This window comes from Arvicola amphibius, chromosome 7, assembly GCF_903992535.2.
Source record: "Arvicola amphibius chromosome 7, mArvAmp1.2, whole genome shotgun sequence".
NCBI lineage: Eukaryota > Metazoa > Chordata > Mammalia > Rodentia > Cricetidae > Arvicola > Arvicola amphibius.
The window spans coordinates 17529688-17547643 of NC_052053.1; the positions used below are offsets into that span (position 1 = coordinate 17529688).

The 17956-nt window shown below is 43.6% G+C and overlaps 1 protein-coding gene across 1 annotated transcript in view; it reads left to right on the forward strand.

Moving 5' to 3' along the window:
- The first annotated feature begins 5824 nt into the window (after window positions 1–5824).
- The window catches only part of Ttc21b (tetratricopeptide repeat domain 21B), a 61103-nt gene continuing 48971 nt past the window's right edge, over window positions 5825–17956 (forward strand). Inside the window, exons 1-5 of the mRNA XM_038337985.1 lie at window positions 5825–5945; window positions 10246–10375; window positions 10471–10581; window positions 14858–15024; window positions 16944–17066. Of these exons, the coding sequence (XP_038193913.1) occupies window positions 5925–5945; window positions 10246–10375; window positions 10471–10581; window positions 14858–15024; window positions 16944–17066 (552 nt within the window). The 5' untranslated portion in view covers window positions 5825–5924. The remainder of the gene's footprint in view (window positions 5946–10245; window positions 10376–10470; window positions 10582–14857; window positions 15025–16943; window positions 17067–17956) is intronic.

The window sequence follows — 17956 nt, forward strand, 5'->3', positions numbered from 1 at the left end:
TAAGATGAAAAACCTATTAGTGCCAAAGAGAGAGCAGGAAAGGTCACCATCCCAGAAAAATCACTGCTAATATGTTTTAAGGACACAGAGTGTATTTTGTTTTTGACAGAAAATTACCCTATGATAAACTCAAAAACTAAACACCAATCATTTGGGAATGAGGCCAGCGCTCATATGTCATTGCGCCAAGTCTGTAAACTTTATTAAAATTTTATAGTATTTTCCTGATTAAGCTGCAAAAATAAAGCATATAAATTATTTATGGGGAAAAGGAATCACCCCCAAACAGTGGAGACAAACACAAATACAATTGTCCTATTCCTGAGAAATTATCAAGATACGACATCTTATGTGTACATATATGCAAGGTTTTTAATTATAAACACTGTAATATTTTTATGCTTTGCTGCATCAACATCTCAATGGCTATATCTTGGATATTTTCCCATGTGACACATAAATCAGGTTCATTCTTAAGTGCTGAAAAATATTACATTATATAAATTTAACAGTCACTTATTGATAGACATTGATGGTGGGTGTTTCCATTATTTTACAGCTAGTAAGAGAGCAACAAATAATTTTATTCCTTTTTGTTCACTTCTATCAGCATTTCTGTTGCATAAACTCAACAAAATTTGATTTGCTAGATTATAAACTGTTACTGTCCCTTCTTTTTCAGATGTGGGTAGTTCTCCTGGGAGCAAGATCATTATATCACCCCATGATTTTTTTGTTGCCAAATGTCTCTTCTAGGACAAACAATTCTGCAAGCACAGCATCTATGAAGGCATATTTATCTTCACAGTACCGAATGTACCCTGAATCATACAAGTTTAATAGCTGATTAAAGTGGAGAGTGACAGAGAGGGACACCAATATTTTCCTCAGACCTACACACACACACACACACACACACACACACACACATTAATTTAAAAATTAAAAAATTTTAAAGAAAATATACACAAGATCAAGCAACAGCTCAGTTGGTAAAGTGTTTGCTGTCCAGCATGTGGACCTGAGTTCAAATCCCCAGGCGCCAGGTAAAAAGCCAGGTGCAGGGCTATACATCTGAAACTCAAATGCTGGGTATACACATTTCAATCCCAGCATTTACTACCAAGCCAGTCTTGCCAAATCAGCAATCCCAAGTTCACTAAGAGACTAGTTCCAGACACACTGTGGAGACTGACAGGAAGACACCTAATTTAATGCCTGGCTGCTATATACACTCACACATATGCACTCAAAATCATAGGCATATGCACCAACATGAACCACATGCATCCAAATAAGCAGATAGGGAGGGAAGGGAGGGAGGAAGGAAATGACAGTTTCTCCTGACTGGGGAAGGTAACTGTTCCATGCATGTTGGTTTTGGCACAACCATCTGGAAAAATACTATCAAATTTACAAACAATCATCTAGATCTCTAAAATTGATAGAAAATGACTTTTTGTGGATACATATGTGGGAGCTTATGTGTTACCAGAACATTCATGTCTCGGTGTCCAATTCATCCCTCAAACTGAACCAAACTCTGGATTCCCCTGGCAAACATAGTCGCTCAGTACTGCCTACATTTATATTTAGAAAGGAATGATTTATTCTATAGCATCTTCCATTTTCAGACACAAGTCTTTAAAATGTTTCTGGTACCCATAGTCTGGGGACCTGGTTGTGAACTGAAGCTAGCTTAGTTTTAGAAGCCGTTAAGGGTTTGGGCGGGGGGGTCAGCAAGATGGTTCTGTGGGTAAGGGGCTTCCCAGGCAAGCAACGACCTGCATGTGAAACCTCTTACTTACACAAAGATAAAAGGTTAAAATGCATTCCACAGAGTTTTCCTCTGGCCTCGTTATGTGCACTGTGGCATATGTGTGTGTGCGCACACACACAAACACACAAATATGGCTGTACCAATCCATATACATATTCTCTTCAACTGTATGGAACTGTGACTTTAAATGTTCTCTTACTATTGACATACAAAAACTTTTGCACACACCACCATCTCATGCAAGACAAAGGGCAACTACATTGGTGTGTGTGCATAGCAAAATAACCTTATGGTAGAGAAAAGATGGTCAGTACATGGGGTTAATACCACACTTTTAAGAAAATGCTGGTTTTTGCGGTTGTGATCCTTAGGCAGAAAAACATCAGCAATACTTAGAAATGTGTTATGCACGCATGCTTTGCCTACCCAGTTAGACCCACTACCTCAGACTCCGACCAGTGGCTCATGGAGTCCCTCCCCACCCCCTGCACACCAAGTGACTGCTATCTGAGTATCTGAGCCCAAGCTTGACATCATTGATCATAAAGTCTTCTTGTCGGTCCTCCAGTGGCCAAAAACCATGTATACTATTTTAAGGAAATATAATGGTACATCATATTTTAAATGGTGTACAAATCAATAAACAAATTCATTATGCTTTTAAATGGGTATGAAGTCTCTGTCTTAAAATTAATGTACACACAAGAATATTTTTCTTTTTCTTTTTAATTTCATTAAATTCAAGACTGATCACCAGTACCACTTATTTGACAAGAACATTTTGTTGCTTTTTTAAAAAAAAGATTGTGTGTATTTCCAGTTGACTATCTTGAACTCCTGGGTTCAAGTGATCATCCTGCCTCAGTTTCCCTTGTAACTGGGATTACAGACGTAGTACAGCTCCTGGTTCCGGACACTTCCGCTGTCTTGAGTGATTGTGTTTGGAGAGGTGCGCCCTTAGGCAGAGGCAGCAGGTTTTATCCCCTTGAGGAATTTCAACGTCAGGGACTCCCATGTGGGATCATCGTCCCATTCTTCATTTCTGATAATTATGGGGAAACATCCTACTGATTCGCCCTGCTGTTGAGTCTCACGTATAGCCGTCGTAAATCCCACAGGTTCCCTCCATTTCTTTTTATGTTTTACCGGAGCTGTGCAGAATTAACTATAGAAAGTGTGGCGCTGTGGGAGGAGGCTTTGAGGTCTCTTCTTCTCAAGCTTCTTTCAGTGGGACAGTCAGTCGACTTCCTGTGGCTTCTGAGTTAAGATGTAGGACTCTCAGATCCAGCACCACATCTGCCTGCAGACCACCACGCTCCTGGTCATGACTATGATGGGCTGAACCTCTGAAACTGTAAGTAAGCCCCTCTCCCCAACTAAACGTTTCTTTGTAAGAGTTGCCATTGTCATGGTGATTCTTCACAGCAATAGAAACCCTAACTAGGACGTGCACGAGAGAACAGCGCAAGCATCAGGGTACAGGGACACTTTGAGGAGCACCTGGCCCAAATGTTACTAAGTAGAACATTCAGACATGCAAACTACTGAGCTTTCAGGGCCAGCAAGTTATAACAGCAAGCTGCAAAGAGACAGGAAAGGCTGCAAGGAGTGCCGCTTCCATAGCATGCCACTTGGGCACAGCATAATTTTGACTAAATATATCAAAACAGCTGATAGCTTTATCTAATTTTATCTAATATCCAATTTTTCCTCTTCTTCTAAAAAAATAGAAAGATGATCTTCCTGTGTGGACAGAGAATGCATACTTTCCCAACAGAAGCAGAGAATGGTGTACAAACAGGTTTTGTTCAAATAATGTCATTTTTCTTTGTCTTCCTTGCATAGCTTCTCCTCTGTGGCCCCTTTCCTTCTGTCTTCACCAGAACCATTCAGATCTCCTCCATGTTTTCTCTTAACCTGATGCATAATGACATAGTTCAGATCAAGATAGGTCAGCATAAGAACTACGGAGAAAAAAAGACACAATTGAATGGAAGCATTGATGATATCACAAGCACTAAATGCTTACGAGATCAATATGCTTGCCATAAACCTAATACCACTTCCCCAAAATAATCACTTTGCAAGTCACAGAAGTTAAGTAGCACAAATCAGCTCCATCGCAGGGCTAGAGACCAGATCCATCACCCCCCCACACACACACACACACACACACACCCATATTCTTTCTCAAACCCATCCGCTTATGGTAATCTTCATAGGTTTCACAGAGAATGGATTAGAGCTCTCTCTAAAGAAAGAGTAAATTTTTTTTTTTTTTTGGTTTTTTTCGAGACAGGGTTTCTCTGTAGCTTTGGAGCCTGTCCTGGAACTAGCTCTTGTAGACCAGGCTGGCCTCGAATTCACAGAGATCCGCCTGCCTCTGCCTCCCGAGTGCTGGGATTAAAGGCGTGCGCCACCGCCGCCCGGCTGAGTAAATTTTTGTAGGTGGGGGAAAAAAGGCAATCTACCAAAGAAGAATCCCTGCTTCTACATGGATTAAAGACATTTCTAAGGGATATTTGGGGCTATACTCGGAAAAGACATGGAGGTAGTCTTAGGCTCCATGCTCAGACAAGTGTAGCTAAGAGTAGAGAAATAGTAGAAACATTTGTGTTAGCGAACATAGAGTGTTTCAAGAAAGACAATTAAAAAGGAACTCCCTGCCCAGAGTTTATGGAGGAACATCAAATCACCACAGCTAACTAATGCTTGGTGCTACTCAATTTACCATTAGAAACTCGACAAGGGACTACATCAACATGCTCCAGTGTGTAGCTTTCCATTGGTCTTAGCTCATCTGGGGTTTAAAGGTTTAAAGGCTGGCCATCTATGCCCATAACTGTGATCCTCAGAGAGACTTTCCCCCCTTGGATTCAAGTTTGCAATCTCAAGACTACACATTTTATTTAGCACCAAGCTTTTATAGCCTGAGGTTTTCTGTGTGGCGTGCTTCGGAAACCAGATCAGTAGGTATTACCAACTGCCCATCCCCAGAGCCAATTACCTGGACTGTTAGAAATAACCCCACGATAATAATACGTCCCTCACTGAGTGTAACGTACTTTAAAGAAAAGCCAGTGGAAAACCTTGCTTCATTTTAAAGCCGGCGGTCAGCTTACTGGCTCTCATAATAAATACACTGGTAAAGAAGAGAAGCCCTCACAGGGCCAAGAGGGTAGGAGACCATGGAATCGGCCTCCTTTCAGGCCTGTCAGAACAACAGAACATCGTGGTGCAAGCTCATGGTGGAGAAGGCCCAGTCACTTTGGGGCTGCCAGGAAGTAAGCTGAAAGGTGGAGAGGACCAGGGTCCCAACATCCTCTTCAAGGGCACCCAAGAATCAAAGGTTCCACCACTCCCAGCAGCACCACAGACTGGGGAGTTTAAGCATCCATCGTGCCTGTCATTGAGGGACAGTTTATATCCAAATTACAGCAAACCCTTAAGAAATACAAATCTGAAAGAGAGAATTGCACATTCAAAATTAAGACTTTCGGGTGGGAGTCTGGTGGCCCAGTTTAATAAGCACTCAGATAACAAAATTCCAGCAGTGCTTGCCAAGATTTAGAACAGGCCCAAGCCAGGCTTCACAGTTTTGCCAAATTGTGATTTTTCTGCGCCACCTTGTGGCCATCACGCTATTACTACACGGGGCCGTTAAATCATTTTCCCCGGTCAAACACGCCACTGAGCCGCATTGCGCAAATCCGCTTTAAACGCTGAGAAAATGGAGTCTGCCTTTGTTTGCAGGGATGGAAAGCAGCGTTGCCCTTCTTCCTATTTCCTGCTTCATCATCTTCATTCTTTAATCTCATACCTCTAGCTCCACCCACCCCCTCCTCCTAGCGCAGTCTCCAGGCTGAACCTCCGCTGTGCGGCCCCACCACTCAGCCGCACTCGGTGCCCAGCGGAGTGGCCCTCTCAGTCCTCCCTCTGGGTTCCCCCCGAGCCTGCTCCGGGGCCCCGCCCTCGCAGTCCTTCGGCCAGGCTCCACCCCCTCGCGCCGGCAGCCAATGGCGATATGGCCACGCCGTTCGCACCGCCCACCCCGTCCCTTAAGGTTTGAGGGCCAGGACAGAGGGTCCGAGCCCCTGACCCTGGCGGCTGGCATTGGCCAGCACGCTCCGGGCAGCTGGTGACCATGGACGCCCAGAGGCTTAAGGTGAGCGGGTAGCGCGGGGCGTGGGCTGGGCGAGGGGACACTGCGAGGTGGTTGGTACCTGGCCAGGGTGGCATGGGCAGCGGCCGCGGACGGTGAGGGCCTGCGGCCTTGGCCAAGATGTCGCCCCCATCCCTACACCTCTGAGGATGATCCCGAGGCCCGGGCACAGCCGCTGCCTCGCCGTTAACGGCCAGCACCCAGCCTGTTGCTTGTGTTGGCTTTGGACCTCTACTGGGAAAGCTTGCTTCGTCCCCAGGTGTGATTTTTAGGGACTTAGCCATCCTAAAGTTCCACTCTGCATTGGCCTGTAAAGGACCATGACAAGATGTGCAAGCAGTTAAAGACAGACTTAAAAAAGAGAGGGGTATTTAGCATACGAAAATGTTCTTCTGATTGATGCATTCAGCAAATATTTCAGAAACGGTGCAACAAAGACGAGGTGTGGAAGTGCGAGAACTTTCCTTTTCAGATGACGGTTTTTCTCTGTTCGTTCTCAGACTTATCCGATATTTGTGGGGCGCTTCTTCCTGGATATCTTCTGGAAGTTGCAGCTAGCCGAACAGACTCCTGGACATTAAACTGACCCATTTGCAATCTAATGCTGGAAAAAAATCCCAAGTGCATTTAACAAACATTGGTTGCCCGCCATCAGTGTGTCTCACACGCACTATTTACCAGTATCTTAAGATACTGCTGTAAACATGCCGGGTCTTGCAGCTTACACTCGGTTTATGAGGGCTGAACCCCGGAGCTGTTAAAGGCATGAATGCCGTGTGAGCTACTGATCCTGCACAGAGGAAAGCCAGCTCTGAAGGTTAGGGAAGACGGAAATGTAAAGCTTTTTTATTTTTCATAAATTTCTGCCTTGCCTTTCAAGTTTTTCCTCCAACTTTTACATTTTTCATCACCCCCAATCTATCCGTTAGGTTGCCCAAATGAGTTTCTTCAATAAAGCTACTTAAATGATAAAACCATAGTTCAATTTTTCGTCATTCATCGCAGGAGCAAATCATGTCCAATCCCTTTCCCTTCGATCTGTCCAATATTCTGCCTGGAAGGGGTTCTTGAACAAGGAGTGGCAAACATCCTCTACAAAATGCCAGGTGGTACCTAATTTAAGATCTCTGTCTATCTACACTGTAATTGAGAACCAGCTGTGAATGTACTTGGATGATCATCCTCATATGCCAATAAATCTTTATGAGCTCCGAATTTGTCTATGAAATGTTTCTCTTGGCCCCTTCTCTCCAGCCAGTTTTAGTTCACGGGCCAGACCAAGCCAAGTGGGAAGCCAAATGTGTCTAAGCCCACTGTTGTAGATTAAGGGCTGGCTTTTGGCCCCACGCATCTCTGCACCCATCCCAGGTACTGTACTCTTAGCTCCTTGTGGTTGTTCCTTATAAACTGCCAGGCCTTTCTCAAGAATCATCAAGGCAAATCATGGTGTTAAACGTATGAGGAGAAGGAGCGAGGGCTTATAATTGGAGAATCAGCTCTACAATGCTCTGCAGGAGTGGATTCTCTGGTTACTCACGCTTATCAACTGGGTACAATATTCTGTGTTCCTAATTGTAATGTACTGGCCACTTTCCTATGTTAATCGCTGCAGTGTCTCTCAACTGGTGTTCCGTTTGCAATTTCACCAGGACGTTCAAAGTTTTTTTTTTTTTCAGGACAGTGACCCCTCTTACTAACATTTCTCAGTACCAAATAATCACTCTCTTCTCAGTATGTAGTGCTAGAGAGTAGCTAGTACCTAGGACTAGAACGTAGACAGCAAATGCTTGCCACCCTGCTGAGCATGGAGTACCTATCAACTGGCAGCACGTAGGACACAGGCAGGAAGAGAGCACGTTTGAGCCAGCCTGGGCTACATAATGAAACCCTGTCTCAAAAATCAAACTGAAGTTTGTTGGACTAAATGGTCTAACTTGAACCCCAAGAGTAGCATAGATATAGGGAGTAATAGGAAAGCCAGAGGAACAGTCACGCTTGAAGCTTCACTTAGCAGTGCTGGATGAGTGGGAAGGGGCGTGGTCATTCACTTGATGATGGGGTAGCAGGTGGCGGAATCTAAAGGCGCAGGTTGGCAGAGGGGTGTGGGCCCAACAGCAGAGTCTGAATCCTTCTCCTGTTTGTGCCGACTGGTACTCTTACGTCATCTTCAGATACTCCTCATCCCCACCTCGATGTTTGATTTACTAACGGCCGTTTGTAAATGAGCAAAAGTGTAACAGAGACCAAGACTCGAGGCTGTGTCTTTGCTCCTTTCAATCCACGTCCTGTCTGACAGCCCAGTACTGCCTTCAACTCAGAATTGTAGTTGATGGGTGTTTTTAAATGTTCCATGAAAGTCAAGGAGGATAATACTGGGACACAGACAGCTCATTTGTGACCCCCGACAGTTCACGAGGAACTTGTGAAAAAGCAAACTAGTGGATGGCATGTGTGTTCTTCTCTCCAGAAGCAAGGTGGAGAGGGGGGTGCGGAGCAGAATGCACAGGAGGGGAGCAGAGCAGAGGTGCTAGAGACTGTTGTGTGACTGGGATCTAGAAAAGGCATAGATGTAGCCTCCAGAATCCAGACTGAGAGAACTGTCTGCACACACATCTGCCCTGTCTGCTTCTTACTCATGCTAGACCTTCTGTAGTCAGACAATGGCACAGGATTCCCCCACATGCTGTTTTATGGAGTAAAGGAGTCTGGTAGTCACAGCCATGTGAGAGTCTGATTTCCCTCTTTAGTAAGCCTCAGAGATAGCCCCAGGAACCCTTAGACCAATTCCAACTGACCACTGCTGGTGTGCTGGCTATGACAACTTGGCACAGGTAGGGTCATCTGAGAATAAGAAACCTCAGTTGAGAAAATGTTTCCATCAAATTGCCTGTAGTCGAGTCTACAAGGAATTTTCTTGATTGTTGATTCTTCTGAAAGGGCCCATCTCTCTGTGGGGGCTGCTAGTTCTCTGTGCTATAAGAAAGCAGACTGAACAAGCCAGTAAGTCACGTTTCTTCAAAGCCCTCTGACTTCCCTGCACTGTAAACTATACGGTGAAATGCACTCTATCCTCCCTAAGCTGCTTTTGGTCATTGTGTTTTATTAGGGTGGGAACTCAAGGAAGCACTCTGGAGACAGGAAATGAAGCAGAGATGATGGTGTTGTGGGAGTATGAATGTAATTGGCCCCCAGAAGCTCATAGGAAATGGCACTACTGGAAGGTGCGGCTTTTTGGAGTAGGTGTGGCCTTGTTGGAGGACGTGTGTCACTGTGGGGGTAGGCTTGGAGATCTCTTATATGCTCAAGCCACGCCCAGTGTCCCAATTCACATCCTGTGGCCTGCATATCAACATGTAACACTCTCTTAGCTCCTTCTTCAGCACTACATCTGGCTGCATGCTGCCATGATGATAATGGACTGAACCTCTGAACTGTAAACTACCCAAGTCCTGTCTTAGTTAAGGTTCTATTGCTGTGAAGAGACACCATGACCATGGCAACTCTAATAAAGGAAAACACTTAATCTGGTGGCTTACAGTTCAAAGGGTTAGAGTCCAGATCTGTCCAAGACAGTAACTGAGAGCTTTTGTCCTGATCCATAAGCAGCAGGAAGAAAGAGAGACAGACACCGAGAGACAGGAACAAATACAAGTAGGGACTACCATGGGCTTTTGAAATGCCTAAGCCTCCAGAGACACACCTTCTAGAACACGGCCAAGTCAGTTCATTCTTCCAATGTTTCACTGATCAACCAGATATATAGTCCATGAACCCCTGACCAGGGGCAGCATGCCCAGAGTGGGCTGGGACCTCCCACATGAGTCATTAACCAAGAAAATGCCTCTTGAGACTTGCCTACAGTCTGATGGAAGCATTTTGTCAACTGAGGTTCTCTCTTCCCAGATGACCCAAGTTTGTGTCAAACGAAACCAAATAAGAAACAGCAAAACACTGAGAATTGCTAAGTGGACCAAGACTCTTCATTTTCTTGGTCTACTTTTTTCTGATTTCTTTTTTATTCTAAATCTTTAAGAAAATGTAGCCAAAGGGTTAAAATATAAAAGTAATCTGCCTCCAGTATTCTTGACAAAATTATTAAAGGGAAAAAGAAATCACATTGAAAAAGGAAAACCCATGCTCATTCTGTCTCGTCCTTACTATTATGTGTCCGTTTGCAGTGGTATTTTAGGAGTAGGGAAGAGATTGTGAAATTCTGGATTATCCAAGATTTTAGGCTGATAACTGCTTCTGAATATTTTTCAGAAAAACAGACTGTTAACCTTTAGCCATTATTTCCTTTCAGGCACTCATTAATTACTATTGTCAAGAGAGATATTATCACCATGTGCTGCTTGTTGCCAGCGAAGGGATGAAGAAGTATAGCAGTGATCCAGTGTTCAGGTTTTACCATGCCTACGGGACCCTCATGGAAGGTATTGCACTAGTCACCAGATGTCTTCGTAGTCTCTGAATCCTGGCTCTGAACTAAGAATACTTTTTCCTCCCACACCCTAATCTTGATTTCCAGGTAAAGCTCAAGAAGCCCTTCGGGAATTTGAGGCCATTAAAAATAAACAAGATGTATCACTGTGTTCGCTGATTGCACTAATGTATGTCCATAAAATGAGCCCCAATCCAGGTATAGTATTTAAGTACAGTGTTTGGATGGATTTTCTATATCTGATTCACTTTGACTTATGGCTATATGGTGGAAGGAACATTGTTCTGTGTAGTAGTTGGGATATATGGCTATATTATGGAAGAAATATTATTCTTGGTAGTAGTTGAGACATATGGCTATGCTATTAAAGTAACATTGTAATTTTCCTGGTTAGTAGTTGGGACATTTGGTTATATTATGGAAGGAACATTGTTCTGCACAGTGGTTGGGACATGTGGCTGTATTATGGGAAGAACGTTGTTCATAAGCTGGTCTTTAAAGATTAATTGCATTGTGCTGGTGAGTAGTATAACCTATGACTGAGAAAGAAGAGAATCCAAGCCACAGGTAACTTAAAATATATGTGTATATGTCCAGTAGCAATAGCACTGTAAATATTTCAAATAATTAAATGAACTGCATGTCATGAGTTTTTAAATATTAGAAGCATTTTTTTCTATTTTAAGAAACCTATCACATACCTCTCTCATGCCAACCAAGCACACATGCAGAGATTACAAAAACAAAATAAAACATCGCTTGACAAGTAAACTGGCATGCACTCTCTATTGGGGTGTACCAGGTACGTTTCAAAGTTATGAAACAGTCCTACTGTTCTAGCTGTGCGTGTGTGCTTCAGGATTGGACTTGAGAGCCACGTGGTTTGGGAGCTAGTCCTGACACTCCCTCTGGTGTTTGTGTTATTTTAGAATGATTACAATGTTTTCTACATTTCTTTAATGAAAGTACTATAATATAGTGGGCTGTCTTGGGAATGACAGACACCACTCAGTTGTAGTACATACCGAAGTGCCGCTTTCACACATGAAAGGTGGGTAATCTGATCGTGTGGAGCATGGTGGCTGTGCCCTGTCTACTACTTCAGCCAGCAACTGTGGCTCCTCCTCCCCCAGCCTGCTTCTCTAGCTGTGGCCTGGCCGCTCGGTCACAGCCTGGCAGGAATTCTGTCCCGTAGGCACCGGCTCTGTCACTGCCTCTAAAGGTAGCTTTAACTAAGACCTGTAAGCTCAGAGAGACTAAGTAGCAAAAAAACTTACCTTCTCTCCTTGCTGGTGTCTTCAAAAGCCCCATGCTCCCACTCTGCCAAACCAGAAAGGCCATGCTACTCCAAATCCATCCCTACTACTTCTTGTGTCTCTCTGTCTCTCCCGGATGCCCTCTGATACTCTATGATCTGTGTCAACTAATTGCTAACTCAGCCTCCTGATTCAAGGTTAATTTTATTTAATCAGCACAAATAAAAACTCAGGGTTCATAGTGTGATCAAATATCCCCCAAGATGTGGCAGAATTTTTTTATTTAATTTTTATTTACTTAAATATTATTATTTGTATGTGTGTCTGTCTGTCTTTCTGTCTGTGAGGCAAGGGGTATGGGGGGAGCTGGCTTATGCATACAATGGCATGTTCAACTTTTCTCTCCTCCACCTTTTAAGGCGGGGTTTCTCATGTTTCTGCCACACTGGGAACTCCAGGTTATCTGACCCACAAGCTTCCAAGTGATTTTTCTCCGTCCATGCCTTAGTATTCTGCTGCTGTGAGAAAACACTGTGACCAAAAGCATCTTGGAGAGAAAAGCGTTTAGTTCCCCTTATAGACTGTAGTCCATCACTCGGGGGCAGAAATTGATGCAGAGGTCATGCAGGAGTGCTGTGTATTGGTTTCTTCCTCGTGGGTTGTTCAGCCTGCTTTCTTTTACCATCCATAAGACCTGGCTTGAGGTACCACCACCCACAGTGGGCTGGACCCTCCCACATCAATTATTAATCAAGAAATGTTCCCATAGACTTTCCCACAGGGCAGTCTGGTGGGGAAATTTTCTCAAGTTTCTTTCTTTCTAAATAACTTTAGCTAGGGTCAAGTTGACATGAAAATTAGCCAGCACAATCGACCCCGTGTCAGCCCGACACACGAATGTGTCGCCGTTCATCTAGAACCTCTCCTTGTCCATTTGTCCCGAAGACACATGGTAAAGCTCCTCAGTCTTTAAAATTTTTAAACACTTTAAAAGTTGGGTCTCTTTAAAATACGCAGGGTGTCTAAAATATTAAGTCTGTAAAATTCCTAAGTTTCTGTTAAATTCCAGTGTCTCTCTCTAGAATTTAAAGTTACTTTAAAATAAATATTCAGGGTCTCATAACTGTACATTCCTGTGAACTTAAAAAACAAGTTAATTACTTTCTTACTGCAAGAGGGAACAGTCAACTTCAACAGTGTATGTAATTGAATGTCTAGTGTCTGGGAGTGACTCATGATCTTCTGGGCTCCAAAGGACTTAGACAGTTGTGCTTCTCTGGTCTGCCATTCATAACACTTGTACCTTATCTAATCAGCCTTCATCCACCCTTGTTGCTGCTCTTGGTGGTCATCCCATGACATCTCCAAAATGTTGTACTCTAGACTACAACTAAGCTGCACCTTCACCAGTAGTCTCTCCAAGCCTCAGTTTCTCTCCATGACCCCTTCATGTCTTCAAACCCATTATCACCTGGGAGACCACCAAGTTCAGCTGCTAGCACAAGGTACAACCGTGGCCTCCTTCTAGCACAAGGTACAACCGTGGCCTCCTTTGGACCCCAGTTGTCTCTGTGCTGACTCCAGGAATATCCTTCTCAGAAGACCTTGCTTCAGTGATGCTGGTCTCTTCTTAACCACCACGAATTCCCCAGGTCCCACTAAACCAGCATCAGTTGTCCCTAAGTAAAGGTTTGTATTCTCTGATGCTTAGCTGTTGTTAATCGTCTGATTTTTCAGCCCCAGATGACCAGAACCACAGATTCTTAATTTAAAATATCAAACTGCCATGCTAGAGTCTTTGAGGGACTCTGACTTCCCTCTGACATTTCACAAACCAGGCTTCCATCATCTGTGCTGTTCTCAGCATTGTTTCCTAAGTTCCCAGAGAACAGCCCACTGAGCTCTGAGCACTCAGCGGTTTTTCCAGCTCAAAGTCACAAAGACCCTGGCCAGTGCTCCCCAAAACACCATGGTCAGGTCTGTCACCTCATGATCCGGTATCAATTTCTTTTATAGTTAGGGGTTTTGCTTCTATGATAAAACATTTGCAAAGCAACTTCAGGAGAAAAGGGTTTATTTTATCTTACAGTTCATAGACCGTTATCCTGGGAAGTCAGCAGGAACCTGGAGGCATGGAAATATGCAGAGGCTATGGGAGTCGGGAGTGAGGGACCTGCTCTGTGCTGACTTGCCCCTCATGGCTTGCTCCAACTGTATCCGGGACCACCAGCCCAGGGTTGGCACCATACATAGTGAGCTTGGCCCTCCCATATCATTGATTAATTAACAAAATGGCGCACAAGCTAATCCCGTAGGGACGTTTTCTCAGTTGAAGTTCCCAAATCGCTCTGGTTAATGTCAAGCTGACATAAAACTAACACAGTGTGCCTCCCACCTCATTGTAGGAGCTCTGAGATTAGATGTGTGCTGTCCCATCTAGGCCTTTTACATAGGTTCTGGGGATCAAACTCATGATACCAGGCTTATGCTGTAGGCATTTTTTCGCACCAAGCCATCTTACCAGCCCAATTTTTAATTTACTTTTTAAATTTTAAATTTTAAGTTGATCCCTGATTAATTAGGCAATGTATGTATGGAACAAGTTGAATGTATGGATCAGTCTTTCAACTCTGAGTTTAAAGGCCTGGATACATTCTCTCTGAAGATAACTTAGCCTCGGTTGAAATGTACTGTGAGTGTAAAATAGGCCCATTTCAAAGATTCAGTTTTTTAAAAAAGAGCAAATTCAGTAACTTTATATCCACTTTATATTTTTGTGTGTGTGTGTGTGTGTGTGTGTGTACATACTGGGTTTAAAAAAAGGCATTATTTAGATTCATTTTGATATTTTTTCTTTTTTCTTTTTTCAGATTAGTTTGATTAATTTGTTTTCAAGACAAGGTTTCTCTTTGTGTAGCCCTGGCAGCCCTGGAATTCTCTTTGGAGACCAGGCCGACCGTGAACTCACAGAGATCCTCACGTCTCTGCCTCCCAAGTGCTAGCATTTAAGGTGTTCACCCTCACAGCCTGGCTTGCTCGTTCTTCTTAACTGAAGCAGCATACCTGCAGTATTTAGATGGCATGTATAGTGTGTATTTTGTTTCTAATAATGCTGTCCTTGAGAGAAAAACCCAGTTCTCTATCTGGTGAGTCATCTAACCTATTATAAACACTTGATCTGAACTTTAATTTAGATTTAATCTTATTTCCCCCCTCAGATAGAGAAGCTATCCTGGAATTAGACACCAAAATGAAGGAGCAACGTAAGGAAGCCGGACGCAAAGCCTTGTATCATGCAGGCCTATTTTTGTGGCACATTGGTCGCCATGATAAGGCAAGAGAATATATTGACAGAATGTCGAAAATGCCACATGACGGCAATGAGGTGACCACTTTTCCTAATTTAAAACAATGCTATTGAAAGAAGATTGTGTTACTATATAGTAGTACCCTTAGTTTGTTTCTTTATTATAGCCACTCTGGTCTCAAAAAATAACAACTTTCTTTTAATATTCTTTATTGCAAAATAGGGCTTTTCAAAGGTAGCTTGTTTCTTGCATCATGAGCTTATTTGTTAGCTGTAACTTACAAATAGTTTTCCTATATATGGAATATTCCTAAATAATATGGTTGGACTGAGGTTTCTTGTTTCTGTACGAGTAACTCTAGAATGGATCTGTAGCCTGTTTGCTTCTGTTTCCTTTCTTTCCCCCTTCTTTCCCACTCATTGAACATGTCTGCCCTACGACTCCTGAATTGTGGTATTAGTAATCCACACAGGAAGAGCGCACAAGCTTTGTTTTCTTGGGTAAATCAGTCTAGGGCACTTGCCTCACCTGCCTCCTGGGAAGACTGAAGTGATTCGCAGAGATGTGATTAAGGTGCCCAGGTAGATAACGTCTGGCATTTATTGCTTGCCTATTTTGTACAAATCATTATTTTGATGAATAGTTCCCTCAATCACATAACATCTGAAAGATTAAGTGATAGAAAGCATTTTCCCCTATCACGTAACATCTGTAAAGTTCGGTGATGGGAGGGAATGTTTAGAAGGGAAATAGCATTTCAGCTAAAACCAAGAAAGCAAGCCCCCAGCCCCGCCCCAACCAATTTCACCAGCAAACCTGGAAAGGGGGAGTAGTTACCCCAGGTTGAAGATAAGAGGTAGAGATGAAGACACCATTTCTGCTTACCTCGAGGGCTTTACATTTCATGGAACATGGGGTACATGAGAATGGTAATACTGTAGAGAAATAGAAGGATCACGGTTGCTAGGCACGAGTATCTATAGATAATTTGACAGACATTAAGAAATCCTTAAGGACTTTCAGTCATGAACGTTATATTATTACAGTGCAGATCAGGAAAATTAATTGTTTATAAGCTGTACTGATTTAGACAGAAACTAAAACTTGGAGAAAAGACTGTATTCTGGCCAAAGGTTTTGAGTTGCCCAGAGGAGTAACAAGTAATGTTAAAGACCCGCCAAGATTTGTCAGCTGATAGACGTAATGAAAGAAAGATGAGGCCTGCACTCAAGGGGTGCCGCGGTGTCCTGGAATCTCGTGAGATCTGGTTTCCGTGAGGAGCAGGTGTGGAGTGGAGACACTGACAGTAGGGGGCAGTGAGATGTTGTGTTCACATGCGCTGTGTGTCAAGTGCTGGCCAAACAGGCCAGACGAGGAGCTTCGGGAAAGGAAGGCCACTGAAGGTTCAGGGCTGGAACTGTACTTTGTCACTTACTCCACAGAAATAGCCTTTGGAATGCATTCACATGGTAGGCGGCCTCCTTAGTTGGAGGGGCTCGGGTTGATAGCCTCACCCATAGCTCCAGGTGAATATGCAGGGAGGCAAGAGACCTTTATTAAATGCCTAGAAGTCACTCTATAATCATAGCAAGGAGAACAGATCCATTTCTTATTTGACTTTTAAAGGAAACTATCTTCTTTGCGGTCAAACAGACCTTCCGATCCGTTGGGAATACCCATGATTTCAGTTCTCATTTCCCAGTTTTCTAGCTCGCCAGACTGTTGCAGGGCCTGTGATAGCTGTGCACTTCTCTTGGTCTTTATCATGTGCGAAGTTAGGCATCATTTCTCTTCCGCATCCCAGCTCATTGGCGCTGTATGCAGAGAGACAACTCGTCCTCACAGAGTGAGCCACACGGCAGCTATTACTTTGCTGATATCAGGGTGGCCATTTGCTGTCAAAGGCTCCGAGAAGGAGGTGTGTTTCAGCAGTAATGTAATCGCTGACAAACTTTGTGGTAGTCATACTGACTCAGGTAGTAACTTTCTTTTCCAGGGGCCGATTCTGAAAGCGTGGCTTGATATCACAAGAAGGAAAGAACCTTATGCTAAGAAAGCACTAAGGTATTTTGAGGAGGGATTGCAAGATGGAAATGATATTTTCGCTCTGCTGGGTAAGGTGAGTTGGAATCAAAGTGAATAAATCGAGTGTTTTAAAATTTAAAACTTGAAATCTAATCAGAACTCACTAGGTCACCAAAGAGGATACTTTGATCCCGCTATCAACTATTAGAGGAGCTCACATCTGTGCAGGACAGAGTAGAGAATGGTGTCTCTACTAAAGGGCCTGAGTTCTGGATCAATGCTCTTTCTGTAGTTGGTTCTTTATTCCCTCCTGCGCAGTGTTTCCCTTACATCTAGTGTGTGTGTGTGTGTGTGTGTGTGTGTGTGTGTGTGTGTGTGTGTCACTGGAGAGAAAGCATGACATGGAGAAGGTAAACACCTCACGTGGTTGTGGGTCTTCTGTTCTGCCAGCAGGAAGAACAGGGAGGAAAATGTGTAAGTTAAACCTGGTGTATGACGCGATGGTAGGTGGGAACTGCAGTCAAAAATAAAGCAGGGGTGGGAGATGGGAGCTGAGGCATACGGTCAGTTTGCCGTTGGAAAGGAGGTAGTCAATACATTTGGCTTTTGAACAAAGACTTATAGACAATGAAGACTACAGCCCTGATAGCATGATGTAGAAAACATTAAAAATAAGAAGTGACAGATTTCAGTGACCTTAAGTCACCTTCAGGACACAGCGAGATATCCAGGCGGTCAGAGGAGAATGAGTGAGACGTTAAAGGCTAGAGGAAAGAAGGGGGGCATGGACCCCAGGTCAGGGGTGATGAGGAGAGGCGACCTAATGGGCAATTCTCTGGCTTTAGCTTTACGTTTGTATTGGAGAGGTAGCTAGTGTAAAGCTTGAACAGCTTTGCATCTTGATTTGCATTTTGAGGCTAAACAGTTGTCAGTCTTTAAACATCACTGTGAGCTGGACGAGTTAAGTTACAGCCTTTCGTCTGT